General features: G+C 41.5%; 1 protein-coding gene across 1 annotated transcript; it reads left to right on the top strand.

Moving 5' to 3' along the window:
• The first annotated feature begins 3359 nt into the window (after positions 1-3359).
• On the top strand, positions 3360-14243 carry hcrt (hypocretin (orexin) neuropeptide precursor). The gene is made up of 2 exons (XM_028791259.2): positions 3360-3689; positions 13438-14243. Exons 1-2 carry the CDS (start codon positions 3648-3650, stop codon positions 13915-13917), a joined length of 522 nt encoding a protein of 173 aa, XP_028647092.1. The 5' UTR covers positions 3360-3647; the 3' UTR covers positions 13918-14243.
• The last annotated feature ends 7293 nt before the right edge of the window (positions 14244-21536 follow it).

Genomic DNA, 21536 nt, shown 5'->3' with positions numbered 1-21536 from the left:
ATCTAAAGCTTTCGCTCCTCCCCGACGATAGGTGATGGTGGGGGACGGCGCGAAACAAAAAATAGTAAGTTGATCCATTGAAATTTCAATCGACAACACAATAAAGAGTGGAGGAAGTGAAGGAGATGAATACGTTCTGAATCCACTGTACTTGCATTTTTTACTTTGCAGTAGAACAAAGCGAAAAAAGCCTGAATTAGTGTAAACCCCCCTAATTCGGGGTGTTCATAAGAAATTAAATCATTGACTTCCTGAGGGGGCGGCATGGTGGCGCAGTGGGTAGCGCTGCTGCCTCACAGTTAGGAGACCTGGGGACCTGGGTTCGCTTCCCGGGTCCTCCCTGCATGGAGTTTGCATGTTCTCCCCGTGTCTGCGTGGGTTTCCTCCCACAGTCCAAAGACATGCAGGTTAGGTGGATTGGCGATTCTAAATTGGGTGTGGGTGTGTTTGTGTGTGTCCTGTGGTGGGTTGGCACCCTGCCCAGGATTGGTTCCTGCCTTGTGCCCTGTGTTGGCTGGGATTGGCTCCAGCAGACCCCCGTGACCCTGTGTTCGGATTCAGCGGGTTGGAAAATGGATGGATGGATGGATGGACTTCCTGAGGTAGAACTACAAAATAAACAAGAACAGTTGGTTAAAATACTTGAAATATTAAAATGTGTGCATCAATTTAAACATTTAGTCAAAATATTCCCGTTTGTAATAGAAATGTGTCACTTGTCACCCTCTGATACAGGTCCACAGGGTGCTAGACTCCTAGTAATGGATCAAAAATCAAAAACAACCTCATATTCATAATCACTGACTTGAAATAGTCTAAAACGATACCCTACATGCTTATGTTTGAAATGTATCGTTTGTAACCTCCAGGGAGTGGCTCATAGAGGGCTAGGACCACCAGGAAAGAATCCATCCATCCATCCATTTTCCAACCCGCTGAATCTGAACATAGGGTCACGGGGGTCTACTGAAGCCAATCCCAGCCAACACAGGGCACAAGGCAGGGAACCAATCCTGGGCAGGGCGCCAACCCACCGCAGGACAAACACACCCACACACCAAGCACACACTAGGGCCAATTTAGAATCGCCAATCCACCTAACCTGCATGTCTTAGGACTGTGGGAGGAAACCCACGCAGACACGGGGAGAACATGCAAACTCCATGCAGGGAGGACCCGGCAAGCAAACCCAGGTCTCTCAACTGCGAGGCAGCAGCGCTACCCACTATGCCACTGTGCCGCAGGAAAAAATCGGATAGCAATAATATGACCTTATTCATGATCAGAACCCTCAAAAACAACACTCCACATTCCTACTAATTTGTTTTTCCAAAGTTTTTTGAAAAGGAGTAACTTTAACTTTGAGCCCTCGTGAACCCATAGGGTCTGTTGATGTGACCCGTAGAACCTCAGGACCTTCTGATCATTTCGTGTTTGTTCTTCATCATAAGGGTGTCATTTCCTGCACAATATATTGTCCAAAAACGGCCTACAAATGAGGGGTTTTCGAGTCTAGATGACCACAAGTAATGGGGAACCCGAGGAACATCAGCTTACAGAGTCAGGGTACCCCGTTTGCCCCTAGGCAGACCCATTATCGTCCTCATCATCCAATCAATCACAAGTGAGAAGATGATCGGTGATAGGAGGCAGTCATGTCTAACTCCAGTATTTACACTGAAGGCTTCTGACAGATCAGCCCCTTCATCCCCTTGACGCTCTCACATCCCTTACTCCTCGTTGCTGCATGATATACGTTGCAATTCTGGACAAGCTTTCATCAACTCTCAGCTGTCGAACCTACGACTAAAGACAAAACTAAACTTGTTTGGACCGAGTCGCTGGATATGTCAGACTACATGACTGTCATCATGAGAGGGTCCTGAGATTATAAAAGTGAAAGCTGCGACAAACAAAAAAAGAAAACGGAAAAGTCACATGACCCTCAGTTGGTCACATGGTAGATTTTTGGAGAAAAATTTGTTGAATGCTGCAAATTGGCTATGAAAAAAATCCATCCATCCATCCATTTTCCAACCTGCTGAATCCCGGGCAGGGTGCCAACCCACCGCAGGACACACACAAACACACCCACACACCAAGCACACACTAGGGCCAATTTAGAATCGCCAATCCACCAAACCTGCATGTCTTTGGACTGTGGGAGGAAACTCACGCAGACACGGGGAGAACATGCAAACTCCACGCAGGGAGGACCCGGGAAGCGAACCCGGGTCTCCTAACTGCGAGGCAGACAGTGTTACCCACTGCGCCACCAGGCCGCCCTTATGAAAAAAAAATGCCTCGGCAAATTTCGCCGATCAGTAATTGTGGGTAACAAATGCTTTGCTTAGTTTCAGCTTAGTTCAGAGAAAACCCGAGAGGCGTTCTTTTAAGTGAAGGGGTAGCACAATTTTCAGCCATGTCTGTATCTCCGCCACATATTCTTTAGCAGGTTTGAGCAAACAATTTTCCCCATAAAATGCAGAGCGTTGTATCGGGGCGAGGGGGCTGCCACGCAGATGTCAGACATATGGTCACGATGTTTTAACCCATCCGTCCATTTTCCAAAACCGCTTATCCAGAGTGGGGTTGTGGGAAAAGTGGAGCCCATTATGGTTAGCAGTGGGCACAAGGCAGGTGCCAGTCCACCGCGGGTGAACACCAAGCCTGCATTAAGATCCCGAAACCCCAAGAATGGCGTAGCTTCTTAACACAAGAGTTGATCATTCTTTTATAACAATGCGGCATTTTTTTAACAGGCCGGATTTTCCTATAGGCTAACTAGGCTTCAGCCTAGGGCCTCAAGATCAAGAGGGGCCTACATTCAAATTGTTAGCAAAATTTTATTATCTCTCATGTAATTTACAAACTTAAAAATGGAAGGTGAAAGGGCCTCATAAGTGGAATAGCCTAGGGCCTCTTTTCATATAAATCCGGCCCCGGCGGCATGTCATTTCCCACACTTGAGTGGATTTGTGCAGTCACCGGCCCCTGGGTGGGCAAGCAGATCGCCTTAATGGTGAACACACTCGGACGTAAACGATCACTCGGCCCAATTTAGCGTGTTTTTGGACTGTGGAGCACACAGAGGGAACAACTCCACGCAGGGTGACCCCCTCGTCCCCCCAGCCCACCCGGGTTCCTTACCATGAGGCGGATGTACCACCGCCGTGCCTCCCCAGTGTTTTAATGTGCGCTACTTTAGCACTGGCCGTTTTCCTGTGCAGCTGCCCACCCCAAAGTATTATGGATAAAGATAGCAATGAGACCGGAATGAGTAAAGTGTCACAAAGCACATAACAGCGCATCTCTAAGGCGAGAGTGGTATTTTGGGAGGGTAATTAGAGGTTCATTATCCTCTAATAAGATCAGTCCTCGAGATCAGTGAATAGAAAAAGAAACCTCATTGCGGAGATGACAATGGACCAGAGCTCCGGGAGAGTGCGGTCCTTCGGGGAGCCCGGGTGATGACAGCAGAACGGACCTCATTAAATCAGTCTGGGACAATCGCAGCCTTTTGTATCGTCACTCGGGCACATAGCAAAGGGGTCGCTTAGTTGTGTGGCAGAGAATATAAAAAGAAAAAGGGTCGCGGAGGAGAAGAGAGTGGAGAGCCAGTAGCGAGCTGCCCGCCATCGAACGACATGTCCGCCGGTATGCTGACCACGGAGTCGCTGGGTGCCAAGGTAAGTGCCGTATCGCCGAATTGACAACGGTCTGTTTGTGGCTCCTGCTTCGAGATCGCCGATCTTAAATTAATATTTAAAGTCTGTATGTGAAATCAAATATACACGCTACTTAAAAAAATGATTCGTTAGAGGATCCGAATTCAGTTGCGCGTATGAATCAAGTAATCCAAAGTCAGTTCACTAACATGCAGAGTGGAAAGAATCAGATGAACATAACTTATTTAAGTCGCTCAAGATTATTTAAACTATTTAAAACAGTTTTGTTAAACCAAATCACTGAATGTTAACAGACGTTATCAGACTTTATTTACTGATCATTTTCCAACAATTTAAAAAATTCTGAATTCTGAATTGGGCGATGGTTCATTCATGAGATGGAAGAACGTAATAAGTAAGAACAGTTAAGCCAAATATTTGAACTATTAAATATGCCCTACAATTTTAAATGTCTGAAGCCTAAATATTCTCGATTGTAAAAGAAATGTGTCATTTGTCACCCGCTGACAGAGGTCCATAGAGGGTTAGATGCCTAATAAAGGATCAAAAATCCAAAATAACGTCATATTCGATTCACCTCACATGCTTAGGTTTTAAATTTTGTCATTTTTAACCTTCTGGGCAGTGCTGGTCGAAGCTCACTTGGAGCCCCATAGGCAGGTCAATAATAATAATAATAATAATAATAATAATAATTGTTATTTATATAGCGCCTCGCCCCTCGTTGTCCATAGCGGGAGGTCGGTGTTGTTAGGGCGCCCCTCGGTTTACGTACCACGGACGTTATTATCAAAGTTCTACAAGCTGTAAAAAAAAGGCGGTTTAACGGTTAATTGACGGGCAGTTGAGCTGCCAGTCATTTAACGGTTAAGAAAAATAGGAACGTAAATCAAGGGTACTGTTTATCTCAGTAAAACGAAAGCAGTCGACAATTATAATTGTATTATTTTACTATTAAATCGAACTTTTTCATTATGTGCAATCAAACCAATTCAAGCTAAAGAGCTCAGTAATGTAACTTTGAACTTATAATTTACCAAAATAACGCAGTTAGTTTACCTGCATGAGATTAACAACGTCACTTATATACAGAAAAAAATGTGAACAGGCAATAATTTTAATCATTTGATGTAAATCAATGCTATTCATGGTGCCAAGTGGAGAAAGAAACGTCGTTTTTCAGAATATCAAAAATAACTCCACATAAATCAGGCTCCATAACCACAAAAAAATACTTGGAACACACACTGAATAAATGATCTTGCTAACCGTTATTAAAGTTCAGCTTTTCACCACGCATAAATATGGAAGGGTGGGGCTTCACTTCAAGGGGGCGTTCCCATACGCAAATATCCTAACTTTATGCAAATAGAATTTGCTATCATTATGAGTTTAGGGCAGGGGTAGGCAACGCCGGTCCTGGTGAGCCGCAGTGGCTACAGGTTTTCATTCCAACCCAATTGCTTAATTAGAAACCAATCATTGCCAATCTCAGACCTTATTTAATTTTATGGCTTGTTAGTCTGTGCAATGTAAGGCTCTTATATCGTAGATTTTTTTCCTTTCCAAGGATATCATCTAAATGATTTGAAGCCTAAAACAGATCATTTTCAGTCTGTCACATTTTTCTATTAAGTGTTTTATTAAATCAAACCGTGCATGATGAACACACACAGATGTAATTGGAAAAAAGCTAGCTGGAGAACTGCTGGCTGCTTTGTCTTTTACATCTTATTGCTAATAAGGAGCAATTAAAACACTGAATGCAGCAGTTTAAGATTGAAATAAGCAATTAAGGTTGGAGAACAAGCGAGACCACTAAAATGAAGCATCAAAATGTTACTTAAGCAATATGTGCTTCATCAGCAATAATTGAGTTCTCGTTAAGGAACTGGGTTGGAACAAAAACCTGCACATACTGCGGCTCACCAGGACCGACGTTGCCTACCCCTGGTTTAGGGCAATGCAACATTTATTCGCAACATTAAAACAATGAATTGCTATTGAGTGAGAGGCACGGTGGTGCAGAGGGTAGCGCTGCTGCCTCACAGTAAGGAGACCTGTGGTTCGCTTCCCGGGTCCACCCTGCGTGGAGTTTGCATGTTCTCCCCTTGTCTGCGTGGGTTTCCTCCCACAGTCCAAAGACATGCAGGTTAGGTGGATTGGTGATTCTAAATTGGCCCTAGTGTGTGCTTGGTGTGTTTGTGTGTGTCCTGTGGTGGGTTGGCACCCTGCCCGGGATTGGTTCCTGCCTTGTGCCCTGTGTTGGCTGGGATTGGCTCCAGCAGACCCCCGTAACCCTGTGTTCGGATTCATCGGGTTGGAAAATGGATGGATGGATGGATATTCTTTCATTTTTCTTGTTATCCTTTTGTTGAACAGTCTGTAATAAACTTGATTAATGCGTCAGAATTAAAAGCTTTTCAAAACAACTAAATATTTCAACTAAGGTCAAAACTGAAATCCGTTTTTTTTTACTTTCATTTGTATTGAATGAGTATGAATTGTGGAATTGCAAAAGCAAATTGAGAACACATGGAGGGTGAGGAGCAAATGCGCTCTCTGCGCTCTCTCTCGCCGCTAGAAATGTGACGTTCTTTCTTATCCAGATATGCGCCTCACCTCTGTGTGTGTAACGAATGCTGATGTGATATAAAACATAACCAGTAGTCAATGTGCTGGCTGCCATTTGAACAGTGAACAAGCGACTCTTTCAGGTTCATATATTTGTAAATCTGACTCTGAAGGAGTCAACGCCTCACCAGTCATGGACCTGACCGCACATCACTGCCATGCAGTGCACAGAAGAGACACAGCAGCACAAGAGAAAGTCCATCGGAGAGCCACTAGGCTGATTCCAGGACTACGGGGTAAGAGTTATGGGGCAAGATTGAAGATTTAGCAAACAGAGATTAAGAGGTGACACGACTGAAGTGGGGAGACATTTTGGCACAATGGTAACGCTGCTTCTTTCATCGTGAGGGCACCAGGGTTCACTTTTGGAATCAGGCTCCATAATCACAAAAAAATACTCGGAACACACACTGAATAAATGATCTTGCTAACCGTTATTAAAGTTCAGCTTTTCACAACGCATAAAACTAGAGGGGTGGGGCTTCACTTCAAGGGGGCGTTCCCATATGCAAATATCCTAACTTTATGCAAATAGAATTTGCTACTATTATAAGTTTAGGGCAATGCAACATTTATTTGCAACATTAAAACAATGAATTGCTATTGAGTGGGCGGCACGGTGGCGCAGTGGGTAGCGCTGTCTGCCTTGCAGTAAGGAGACCCGGGTTTGCTTCCCGGGTCCTCCCTGCCTGGAGTTTGCATGTTCTCCTCGTGTCTGCATGGGTTTCCTCCTGCAGTACAAAGACCTGCAGGTTAGGGGCACAGGTAATGTGTGTGTGTGTTCACCCTGTGATGGACTGGCATCTTTTCCAGGGGATTGTTCTTGCCTTGCATGCTTTGCTGGTTGGGATGGACTCCTACCACCCTGCTCGGGATAATGTAGCCTATGCCAGCTCGGATAGTCTACTGCCCCCCTACCCCCAGTGACCCAGGTCTGGATTAAGTTAAATGACATGATTATTCAAAGGCATTGCCCAATAAATTACACTAAGCTAATTAACTTATTATTTTACCGCACTTTGTCACAAGGAGAAGAGTTTGCTCATGTGGATTAGGGTGGGCGGCAGGTTTGCCACATTACTGAACTCAAACACACCTAACGCCACCTTCATTGCCACACAAATCCTCGGCCCATTAAAGTGCTGTTATGTTCTTGATAACAAAACTGTTGGCATCTTTTCATGCTGTTAAGGGTCTAAAAAAGTCTGGAGTGGTCTCCACTGGACTTTCTCATATTTGAGGAGTAAACCGCAAGACAATGATTATATTTTTATATTATGTATATTAAAGAACCATCCATCCATCCATCCATCCATTTTCCAACCCGCTGAATCCGAACACAGGGTTACGGGTGTCTGCTGGAGCCAATCCCAGCCAACACAGGGCACAAGGCAGGAACCAATCCCGGGCAGGGTGCCAACCCACCACAGGACACACACAAACACACCAAGCACACACCAAGCACACACTAGGGCCAATTTAGGATCGCCAATCCACCTAACCTGCATGTCTTTGGACTGTGGGAGGAAACCCACGCAGACACGGGGAGAACATGCAAACTCCACACAGGGAGGACCTGGGAAGCGAACCTCAGGTCCCCAGATCTAACAACAAATCAAATCAAATTAATAATATAATGAACAATTACTATAAAAGTAAAGTTGAATTAATCAGACTCTGCAGCTGCATTAATAAAAGGTAAACTACCACTTCCATTTAGCGGAAATAGCCCAAAAGTTAATAGAAATCTACATTTTGTACTGAATACTTGTATGCAGAATTTGTTGACCTAAGTGAAGGCGTACTCAAGTTATCGTGTTTACACACACACACACACACACACACACACACACACATACATCCAGCCATCCATTTTCCAACCTGCTGAATCCGAACACAGGGTTACAGGTGTCTGCTGGAGCCAATCCCAGCCAACACAGGGCACAAGGCAGGGAACAATCCTGGGCAGGGTGCCAACCCACCGCAGGACACACACAAACACACCCACACACCAAGCACACACTAGGGCCAATTTAGAAATGCCAATCCACCTAACCTGCATGTCTTTGGACTGTGGGAGGAAACCGGAGCGCCCGGAGGAAACCCACGCAGACACGGGGAGAACATGCAAACTCCATGCAGGGAGGACCTGGGAAGCGAACCCAGGTCCCCAGATCTCCCAACTGCGAGGCAGCAGCGCTACCCACTGCGCCACCGTGCCGCCCACACACACACATACACACAATTCCAAAAATGGTATTTTCGGGACTCGGGGAGGTCTAAAAAAATCGAGATTCATCAAAATCTCAAAATTGAATTTTTGGACGATTCCAATACTTTCCCTATACTTCGTATACAAGAAAGAAAAACACTTGGAACCTTCTAGTCGATTGGCTCTTTAGGGGACTGATGATCATTCCCCTATCACTCTTAGAAATTCTATCTCTTTAATGACACTTGATAGTTCTCTCCAGGTTGTGTGATTCCTCGGAACTCCATTGCTTCATGATGAACCATTCCATTCTGGGACAGGGTCTTTGCAGATGAAGTTGGTTCTTTGTGCTTCCTAATCCATCCATCCATTTTCCAACCCGCTTAATCTGAACACAGGGTCACGGGGGTCTGCTGGAGCCAATCCCAGCCAACACACAGCACAAGGCAGGAACCAATCCTGGGCAGGGTGCCAACCCACTGCAGTGTGCTTCCTAATATGGGGGGAAAAAACCCCACTGAAATCTTTAATGTATGGTGGGCTACCTAGCAGGACACAAACAGATTTAAAAAGCCTACATTCAGCCTGTGTAACTGTACATAGGCAGCAAGCATCCATTTTAAAACCGGGGACCGTCGGTAGTTCACAAATCTGTTGCCATCAAATCCTGTAATGAGGAGTCAAATAAAATGACACCCAATATTGGCAAACTAGAAATATTACAATAAACAAGCTATTGGGGCAACTCAGGCCCCTTCTGCAGGCAAGATGCAATCCTAGGTCTTTGGAGTCCCCGTCCCCTCAGCTGAACCATGAGATCCTGGAGGCTTCGTGAGATTAAACAAGAGGATTGTCCGAGGTTAATGGCATCTTGCCTGGAGAAGGGGCCTGGGTTGCCTCAAAAGCTGGCATATTGTAATCTTTTTAGTTAGCCCAGCGCTTCTCAACCCTGTAAGTATTTGCTACCCGAGTTTTCATAACAGTTTTAATCGCGCCCCCCCCTAATGTTTTTTGAAAGGAGCCCACTAATACCAATTTGTTCTTTTTTAATTAATGATATATCATAGATGCATATTTTATTATACCTACTTAACTTTTATCGACATTTATCTAACTCTATATTTATTTTTCTAGTATCAGAATGTAGTTTAAGTTCATTTGTTGTGGTTTCAATAGATGTATTTTTCATATTTTTGATTCGTTTTCTTTTTTTAACATCTTCGCTCCCCCCTTTTTGTTACTTCGTAGCCCCCCTAGGGGGGCCTGCCCCACAGTTTGAGAACCACGGAGTTAGCCAATCAAAGGTGGCATTTTGCTTGACTTCTCGTTACATCCATAATGGCTAACACGGTACAACACCCTAGTACACTAAATCCTGGTTATTTACTGTATGGAGCCTGTTACAGATTGAAATCAAGAAAGGGTCTTTCTGGAACTTTCATGTGGAGGGGTCTTTTTGAGAACCAAAAATGACCCCCCCCCCCCCCACCCCAAAAATAGCATCACTTTGAAAAATCACTCTGGCTCCTTGATTTTTAGGGGTATGTAACTCTGGTCCTGGGGTCCACCGTGACTGTAGCTTTTCACTCTGACCAGTTTCTCCAGGACTATAACATATAGATAATGAAACTTGGGGTTGAATGATACCATGTGTTGGTGTTCTCATGTTTTCAAGATAAAAAATGTATATTTGTTTTGTTTTCTGGGAACTTTATCTTTACGTTTTGAGCTCCTTTCCTTCTCTCTCATTTATTTATTTGAGAGAGAACCATAACAACAACTGGAACAACATTTCCTTCTACAGCACATTTTCATACAAACAATGGAGCTCAAAGTGCTTCACACGATGTCAAAGAGAAACTCACAAGAAAAACGAAAAAGATAAGGCAATAAATCCATCCAACCATCCATTATCCAACCCGCTATGTCCTAACTACAGGGTAAGTTGTGAATTTCCCCTTGGGATTAATAAAGTATCTATCTATCTATCTATCTATCTATCTATCTATCTATCTATCTATCTATCTATCTATCTATCTATCTATCTATCTATCTATCTATCTATCTATCTATCTATCTATTATATAGTGCCATTCACCTATCTATCTATCTATCTATCTATCTATCTATCTATCTATCTATCTATCTATCTATCTATCTATCTATCTATCTATCTATCTATCTATCTATCTATTATATAATGCCATTCACCTATCTATCTATCTATCTATCTATCTATCTATCTATCTATCTATCTATCTATCTATCTATCTATCTATCTATCTATCTATCTATCTATCTATCTATCTATCTATCTATCATATAGTGCCATTCACCTATCTATCTATCTATCTATCTATCTATCTATCTATCTATCTATCTATCTATCTATCTATCTATCTATCTATCTATCTATCTATCTATCTATCTATTATATAGTGCCATTCACCTATCTATCTATCTATCTATCTATCTATCTATCTATCTATCTATCTATCTATCTATCTATCTATCTATCTATCTATCTATCTATCTATCTATCTATTATATAATGCCATTCACCTATCTATCTATCTATCTATCTATCTATCTATCTATCTATCTATCTATCTATCTATCTATCATATAGTGCCATTCACCTATCTATCTATCTATCTATCTATCTATCTATCTATCTATCTATCTATCTATCTATCTATCTATCTATCTATCTATCTATCTATCTATCTATCTATCTATCTATCTATTATATAGTGACTTTCATATCTATCTATCTATCTATCTATCTATCTATCTATCTATCTATCTATCTATCTATCTATCTATCTATTATATAATGCCATTCACCTATCTATCTATCTATCTATCTATCTATCTATCTATCTATCTATCTATCTATCTATCTATCTATCTATCTATCTATCTATCTATCTATCTATTATATAGTGACTTTCATATCTATCTATCTATCTATCTATCTATCTATCTATCTATCTATCTATCTATCTATCTATCTATCTATCTATCTATCTATCTATCTATTTATTATATAATGCCATTCACCTATCTATCTATCTATCTATCTATCTATCTATCTATCTATCTATCTATCTATCTATCTATCTATCTATCTATCTATCTATCTATCTATCTATTATATAGTGACTTTCATATCTATCTATCTATCTATCTATCTATCTATCTATCTATCTATCTATCTATCTATCTATCTATCTATCTATCTATCTATCTATTATATAATGCCATTCACCTATCTATCTATCTATCTATCTATCTATCTATCTATCTATCTATCTATCTATCTATCTATCTATCTATCTATCTATCTATCTATCTATTATATAGTGACTTTCATATCTATCTATCTATCTATCTATCTATCTATCTATCTATCTATCTATCTATCTATCTATCTATCTATCTATCTATCTATCTATCTATCTATCTATCTATTTAATGAGAACTGTGGCGCATGCAAGCGCTGAGAAAATGTTAAAGTGCGTGCATGCGCCATCTAGTGGCGGTGGTTGAGCATGAGTAGAGCGGACAGCTCCATACACACACACACACACAGTTTATATATGTCAGGTCAGGTCAGGTCGGGGAGCATGTACTGGTACAGCACGTGACAAAACACCTCGGGATCCTGGTTAGCGACCCCCCCCCCAGGCAGACATGCGGTTCTGTCCCACCCTCTGGAAATGACCCTGTATCCTGCGAGCTCACCTTCGGGGAATCTCGCCACATGCCCTAAGTGCTGTTAACTGACGCTGCTTCACAATGCAGGTCATGTGCCTCATTTGGGACCCTGTCAGCAACCCAAAGTCAAATCAGCGGTGCCCAAGGATCCTCTGAAGAGACACCAAAGGAGTCCAGTCTTCGTCTCAGGTCACTGGATAGCGTCCATATCTCACAAACAGGGAGCACCAGGATTCTAAAGACTTGGACCTTCGTCCTTGTGCAGAGATATCGGGAGCGCCACACCCCCCTTTATAGAGACCTTATGACCCCCATGCTCTCCCAATCCGTCTACTGACTTTATAAGAAGAGTCACCAGAGACATGAATGCCACAGCTGAGGTAAGTAAACCTCTCGAGGAAGTCGACACTCTCTCTGCTGATGGCTGTGCCCAGGAGGTCATCTTGGTTTTTATCACACGCCCAGAAACTCAGTCTCTGAAGAGCCCCGATCAAAGCCTCCATTGACTGCTTTTATTATTTTTATTATTAGACATACTGTATATAGAGCCAATGGAGGCTCCGTATATGTCTAATAATAAAAATAATCATCATATCTTATCACGCCAATGCCGTATCCTGGTAAGAGCGGCGTCATTAGCATTATTATTAGAATGTTAATAAAAATAATATAATAGAATGAAAAGAGGTTAATGGTATATATTAATCTTGCGAATGCAACAAAATTAGAATCTGGTCACCGCTTCACGGTCCATCGAGGCTCACGTGATCGCTCTTCTTTTGGTTGTCCCGTTCATGTCGTCCACTGAGAGAGAGGGCAGCTCATATCTATGAGGGGGCACTAAAATCTTTTATTGCCTCTAGAGGTCTTAATCCAGCACTGTCGGGCTCTAATGTGTGAATTTCCTCTTGGGATTAATAAAGTATCTATCTATCTATCTATCTATCTATCTATCTATCTATCTATCTATCTATCTATCTATCTATCTATCTATCTATCTATCTATCTATCTAATGAAGAAATTCCAGGACCGTAACTGAGTACCCCTGCCCGATGGTATCGTTCTGACGAATCACTTTGACACCATTTTACCTTCAAGGGTGCAGTAGCGTTTTCAGGTTGTGGAATGCTGTCCTCCAGCCATTAAGAGTTAACCTTCTCTCTCTCTGGTTCTCCCCTCAGAAACTCCACAGCTCCCTTCTGTTCCTGCTTCTCGCGATCCTGCTCTGTAACTGCCAGCCCGTCCCCGACTGCTGCCGCCACAAGACCTGCTCCTGCCGAATCTACGACCTCCTTCACGGCACAGGCAACCACGCCGTGGGCATATTGACTTTGGGCAAGAGGAAAACATCTAGCCAGGCTTACCAGAGCCGGCTCTATCAGCTCCTCCACGGCTCTGGGAACCACGCTGCGGGCATCCTCACCATGGGGAGACGGGAGGAAGAAGAGAGCCGAGATGACATCGGGATGGAGGACAGAGATCCGTACATCACATTCCCGTGGTTCCCAGAATTATCTGTCCAGGACAGCTCGGTTAGCGCCGACCCTACGCCGTGTGACCACCTTAGCCCCCAACTCGCCGAGCCACTTAACGCGGAACCCCCCGTGCAGGACCTTCTGCGGAGGTGCTTTGTGAAGAGGGGGGAGGCACAGATGAACTGAGTGTGGTGGGGTCCAGTATTGGTGTAGCAGGGGGATTGGTAATGCATCTGTAAAATGAACGCCCTTTCTAAGAGTAATTTAAGATAACGGCAGATGAATCGTTTTATTTAATAATAAAAAGAAGTATGTCGACATTATATATTTGCTAATTTTTAATGTGATATGTTAATTAACTGACGGCCCCTTTCTGTCAAATTTCAAATATTGCAGCTTTGTCCGGGGGTAGAGGGCGGAAAGGGGTGAGCAGGTGAAGCTGAGGGGATACAGAAAGTTCTGGAAGCTCCGTCCACCAAAGATAGCAAAGGATTAAAGTGAACTGAAAACTAACGAGTGTTATAACTTCATTGACTTTACCTTCAAAAATCTTATAATGGATGTTCTCCTGTTCAGGGAGTAATTCCATTTTGAAAAGTGAAGTCTCATTTCTTTGCAGGAATGTGTTTTTTGTAAATTTATGTAATAAAGGCAAATAAGGCAGGGAATGGCTGACTTGATTCCTTTGAATTTTCATTTATGCAGCACAAACACAACTTTATTATGCTGAAGCAGTACATTTTGTCTCCTACATTCATAAAATAAATAAATAAAATAAAAATAGAAAAAGTAATGATCGCTTAGTCCCAGTAGTCCTTGCAATGAAGTCTGGCGAAACAAGCGCTGCAGGGAACTGGCGAGAAGCCAGAAGGCGGAGTTCAGTTTTAAACGAGTAGGAAACCACGCCCACGTGGTAAATAAAACAAAGGAAGCTGGTTTAAACTGACACGCCCGTCGTCTTTAAAATACACGCCCACTGGTCCAATATATTAGAAATTGGAAAACGACAGCTTTACGCATCTGTAAACCACGCCCATTCCGGCCACGCGATAGAGAATGGTTAAACTGACACGCCCACTCATCTACAGACGGCCGTGCAGGTGAGCTGTGTGCTAAACACCTACAGTGGGAGGGCGTGTTGGGTATTAGGAAACTCTCTTAAAAATATGATTTCCTTACTGGCTGGTGTAGCCATTGCTTGACAAAGGAACATTTTTACTCTGAAAAGGCGTGTTTGCATAAATTGAGTTTTGGGGCTTTAAAAAGGACAAATACCTCTAAGGTAAAGCAGGCTACCTCGCAGGATCAAGAGAAGCTGAACTTGGCCTTTGTTATTGTATGCAGTCTGAGTTCTTTTAAAATCAAAAACTCATTGGTATTTCACAAATCTCTCATCAACTATTTATAATTGTGTATGAAGCCTTTTACAGAACTAAATAAATAAAGGGTATTTCTGGAACTTTCAATGTGAATGATTCTTTAAGGATCTAGAAATGGCTGCCCTACGACATTGCTCTAAAGAACTACTCTGGCACTCTTTGAAGAGTAATTTAAAGAGTTCAGTCCTGTTGACAGAATATCATATCAGTCTTCATTTTTATAGCGCCCTTCCTAGTAAATGTTGCCTCAGTAATGAATCACTAAATCGTTATATCTGTGGCTGATAAAGTATAAAGTATATTGTCTGGTTTGAGAATTTCTTTCTATGATAACAATTATAAAGGAGAACATTACAGATAGATAGATAGATAGATATGAAAGGCACTATATAATAGATAAATAGATAGATACTATATATATATATATATCCATCCATACATTTTCCAACCCGCTGAATCCGAACACAGGGTCACGGGGGTCTGCTGGAGCCAATCCCAGCCAACACAGGGCACAAGGCAGGAAACAATCCTGGGCAGGGTGCCAACCCACCGCAGTATATATATATATATATATATATATATATATATATATATGGTTGAAATAGTTTACTGTCAAATAATGCAAAGAGTACGCGACACGTGTTTTGCCCTAATTCTGGGCTCATCAGGCGTACACACTCTACTGCACTCCCTCTCGGGAATCAAACCTCGGCGCCAGAGGCAAAGCCCCTAACGTTGTGCCACGGCGTGTGGTTCGTTTATTTGACAGCATGTAGATCGGGGTAATTACATTCACGGCATTCATAGTCTGTGTCACAATCTGATTGTATGGGCATTATTTGACAGTAAACTATTTCAACCATTCTATGATCTGCTTCTCACAACTGAGGGCACCGTGGCGGATGTTAGCAGACTTGCTGGCCAACCACAAGCGTTACCTGGTAGGTAACCACCCATACAATCAGATTGTGACACAGACTACGAATGACGTGAATATATATATATATATATATATATATATATATATATATATATATATATATATATATATATAAATACAATTATTTTCGTGTTTGAAACGGAAATGACGTATGACTACGGGTAACGGAAATTACGTATGACCACAGAACATATTATAATATAGGAACTTATTATTTGTGTGAGAGTTATTTTGCTGATATTGAAAAGAAGAAAAAAGACTGTTTAAATAAGGAGCTGGGAAGGTGAATGTAAAGAAGAAGCCAGCGGTAAAGCAAGTGAGACTCCGTAATGAAGACTGTTGGGTGCAGGGAGAAGGAGTGCCGGCTAACCCAGAAGGACCTTCGGAGCACGCGGCTTTACTTTGCTTTTATGGACGGACGCTAACGCCGAGACACCCGGGTGAGACGGATTTCTTCCTTCAACAAAGGAATCGTCGCCTGGCAGGTGAGATCGCTTTTTACATTTAAATTCAGTATACGAGTCAGCGGAACGTATCTGACTTGATCACTGGATTCATTGCAGATTTCCCAGGCCGTGTGAATTTAGACTTTAAAACAAAGTTAATAATATAAAAGAGACTGGGGAACGTGTGGGGATTGTGTGTGTGTGTCTAATTTATATTTGTATATAGATGTAATATAGGTTTAAGTACTGTGAATATATTTGTGCTGTTTGTAAATAAGGTAATTTTCCGTTTCTTTTCCTTGCTTGCTTTTTTTGTTTGCTGTTTCGCCGTTTTCTGGGGACTATATTATAGTGTTTAAGGGGCTGGCATATTAATTAGGGTTTGTGTAGTTATTATACATTTGACAAGGATTTAAAGGGTGTTTATTGTTTTGTTTGCTTTATAATATATTCTTTTTTGATTGTTTAAAGAATTGTTGAGGTGATTATTTCCTTTGTATAAATTCATAAAAGACAACTCCAGATGAGGATATCAAATTGGGGCTAAGATTCGGTTGGGCTCCGTACTTAATAGAATTAATTTTCCTAAGAGTAGGAGATTTTTGTGTGTGCTGGGCTCCTCTTTCAACTTAACGGAACGCGCTACACCTTGATAGTAAGAGAGATGAAGAAAACAGCTTTGCGTCTTTCTACTTTTTAACTGCGCCGAGCTGTAAACAATGTGAAGACGAGACCGCCTTCACCGGCGAGGGGTCGTAAGATCAAAGTGGACGCTGCGATCCGCGGAATGTCGGGCTTTTCCTCCGGGTTAACAGCTTCGCAGTTTCGGGCAGCGTCCTCTCATCTCGCACTGTTTGTGACACTTCAAGTGCCCCGTCGGCTCCTGGGAGAGTGGAAATCTTTGCGAAAAAGTTTTTAATCAGCGCTATCGAAGCGCGACTCTCTTGGTAAATTGCGGTGCACGGCTACTTACCTGGCACCATATCTATACATTAAAACACACACACTTTGATTCGCTATACTCCACTAGAAACCTTACTTGAGAACAACAAAAATGTACACAATATAGTTTATTACATCGTTTTGAATAGCAGTCACGGTTGAGAATAAACTTTCACATAAAATTTAGTATGCAAGAACTGCATTCTTTCCTTATAACTCAGCATCAAAGGTGTTGGAAATTCTTAAAAAATAAATAAGGACAATCCCGGATAACTGCCCAATAAATGTAAAGAGTGTAAACGCACTCTACACTAAAAACCTCAACGCAGTATCCTGATGTCTTATTAGCTGTCAGTCGGTCAGCGCACCGTGTAAGACTTGAGGCTCCTAACCTCGTTCCGAAGGCAATTCTAGGGTAATTTCCATTATATCAAACTCAATCAAAACAAACCCAAGAGTTAATTACTGAATAATGTGAAAAACGTCTCTTTTTATAAGACTGACAATCTCGACAGAGAGACACATGACCATGAACAGTGACGATTTGCATTACTCAAATAAAGACCTGAGAACCAGAGCCCGGGCTACTTTTAGGCTATGATTAGTACCGAGTGACAGTTGGATCAAAGTGAAATTCGCTGTATTTCGCTTTGAAAAAATAAATAAATAAAAATCAGGAAACTATGTCGTCTTATGACCAGTGAAATTTGGGCTATTGACCCGGGATAAAAAACATTACATACATAAGTTCTGTTTTCATATCGTCACCAACAACGGGGCCAGTTCTGGCTGTTGAAATACAACTCCCATCATGCAGCAGGAGTTCTCTGGGGTTGATGGGAGGCCAACGTTATCAACGAGCGCGAAGTTTTGTAAGCGTCTAAAGCGGGATGCCAGACTGCAGGTGGGGCGTTTTCTCATCAATTAATCTGGATAACAGTTTCATTATCTTATTGAATTGTATATTTTGTGTAAGAAATATAGAAAGAAGTACATTGTGTTGGTTTTTGTAAGAGTAAGCGAATGTTATGTGTAATCGTGAACAGTACTTAGTCATGTTGAATGAAAGGAAGTTTTCCTCCGTTTGTTTTCATCTGGTGGTGTAGGGCTACCCTAAAGGAAAAGTGTATTCATTTTTGTACCATAACAAAAAGTTAACTCAAAAAACTGTTTATATTGATTTTCACTGTTTAGCGTCAATTTTGTAAAACTGTTGTTACTTAAGTAGGAATTTCATTGCTCATTTACGGCTGCTGCATTTATCAAAAACTACTTACAACATCTGAGATACAATTGGTTCCACTTCTTTTGTTTTTTTTTTTCCAATTGGAACACAGGCAGGTGAAGTGACTCGCTCAGGGACACACAGAGTTAGTATATCGCGATTTGAACCCACAACCTCAGTGTTTGAACTCATTATGCCACAATGTCCGTGTGAATGCGTGCCAATGACTCTGAGATGAACTGATGACACGACATTTTTACCAAAGCAATGCATTACATTTTTGAAAAAGCCAATGCTGTTACATGAGAAAGGCACTATATAATAGGTAGACAGGAGTTTATTTGTCCCCATGGGGATTTTTTTTACAGAAGCCAATTATTGATAAATATTGATAAATATTCACAAACACACCAGAATGACTTAATTATGGAGAATCCACTGCATCCACTAAACAGGATCATCTCCAGACAGAAGAGCAGCTTCAGCGACAGATTGCTGTCACCGTCCTGCTCCACTGACAGACTGAGGAGATCGTTCCTCCCCCACACTATGCTACTCTTCAATTCCACCCCTTTGGGGAAACGATAACATTATACAAAGTTATCGTCTGTTTTTACCTGCATTGTTATCAATCTTTAATTTAATATTGTTTTTCAGTATGCTGCTGCTGGAGTATGGGAATTTCCCCTTGGGATTAATAAAGTATCTATCTATCTATCTATCACTTGGCAGTCCTAGTGAGGCGCTACACAGGCTGTTGGTATAAAGGCCCCCCCAAGTCGCGTTTCTTGTCACACGTCTGCTGAATAATTTGTTGGCTGAAAGTCCATAGTATTGGTGTGTCACCACATTGTTCATAACGGTACCCGGGGGGGTCTATCGAGTGTTCACCTGCATCTCGCCGTTAAAACAGAGTGAAGCGCGATTTTTTTGACTTCTACATATATAATAATAGAATAAAGTAGAAAGATAGTGGCTGAGGAGGAAGACAATAGTGACTTTTAGGGTTTCCTATTTATGACGAGCCATCTCTAGGCTCTCACGCTAATGCAGCGTAGTGATTTTGTAGCAATGTGAATCACCTCTACACTGAAAAAAGTATAACATTGATGTTGCTCATTCAACGTAAATTTTCTCTTTCAAGCAAGTTGATTGGTCATTTAGTGTTGTAGCTTGAAATATTTGGTTTCAGATCTCAATCAAAGTAAAAAAAAAATGTTTGTACCAAAGTAAGTTATGGTGGAGAGAATAAACGTAAAAATCCTATTTCAGTTAACTTAATATTTCAGGTTGTTCGTGCGCTGTGTGGGAGGGGCTGTTTGTATTTTCTTCCAGTAGAACTTTCCAACTGCCAAAAAAGAAGAGCACTTTCCCGAGTGGAGTGGACTTGGCTATACAGGTCTGGTCATTTTCAGCAACAGCAGATTTTATAACGGAGGATTTCTGGTAAGTAACCCTGTTTCTCAACTGTTAATTTTAAGTATAAGAACTCATAATAAAACACACTTTCAAGAAAGCTGTAGAAACGTTTAATAATTTTTTGTTGTATATTTAAGATTTACACTGCAAAATGCTTGTGTATTTGCACTAGATTTTTAAATAAATGTAAAAAATACAGCATTGGAATGTGTTATGTTCATAATATTTCTAATAGCATAAAAACAAGTTACGACCAATAAACCATTTTAAATTGTAACAACTTAAAAAATAGATTTACTTCAGTATAAAACAAGTGAATTACAACCAATCACTCTAAATGATCAACTTAAAAATTGTGGGTTCAATAAGATAAAAAGAATTTTATTGCTTCAGATTGAAATAATTAAGTGTGAATCATTACCTTCATTATTTTAAGTTGAATGGAGGTTCTACTTTTTTGTTATATATAACATGGTGGCTACTGTGTCCTGCATCAGGAGAGCTGCAGCGATGTCTGTACCAATCCGCCCTGACCCCGGCCCATACTGTAGATGTTTACTACGATCCGTGTAATCAACTGTACTCCGACTGGATAATGTTATATTATTAAGTATATGCACACGGCTAAATATAAATGGGAAGACAGCAAAGTTAGCCTTTTTTTTTTTTACCGAAGTCAATTTCCAGATCACAGACTCGTCAGAGTTGCGTGGTGCAGACGTCAGGGTAGCTGCTGAGCTCTGCGCTTTACTCGGATTTAAAACTGAAAAAAGTTTTCACCTCCAAAGAACTGGACAGATATCACAGTTACCATATAGGAGGTTAATGGTGACCTGTAAAGTATTTTTGGGTGGTCATTTGAAGGAGAACATTAGAGATCGGTAGAGAAAGGCACTATATAATATTTAATGTGTATAGTTTATCCACATTGCCTTTCCAGACTATCTGTGCGCGTTTGACACTTTCTGGTTACAGTGGGATGGTAATGAGAGATGAAACGATGATCGGGACCTTCGCTATGACACGTTAACACTTAAAAGTAAAAGATGAGGACACCGTTATGATTTGCAGATATCGGGGTCTTTTTATTTAGATATAAAATCGAAGAGCTTTCCTCCTTGGGATCTCATGAGAGTCGTTCATGATGGTTTATGTCATGTCGACGAGGCTGGGGCTATTATGCATATGGGGGGGGGGGGGGGTCTCACAACGATTATGGGCAGAACGCCAGATATAAGACCTTTAACACCTCAGGGTGGCGCAGTGGTTAAGGATCTGGATTCCAAAACCCCTGAGGTTGTGAGTTCACATCCCAATACTGACAACACTGTGTGACCCTGAGCAAAAGTCACTTGACTTGCTTTTGCTTCAACTTGAAAAAACAAAAAGAAATGTAACTAATTGTATCATAAATGTGGTAAGTTGCCGTAACTAAATGTAAAAATGAAGTCCCC

This window comes from Erpetoichthys calabaricus, chromosome 14, assembly GCF_900747795.2.
Source record: "Erpetoichthys calabaricus chromosome 14, fErpCal1.3, whole genome shotgun sequence".
In the NCBI taxonomy this organism is placed as follows: domain Eukaryota; kingdom Metazoa; phylum Chordata; class Cladistia; order Polypteriformes; family Polypteridae; genus Erpetoichthys; species Erpetoichthys calabaricus.
This window is presented reverse-complemented; position numbering and strand designations above follow the sequence as displayed.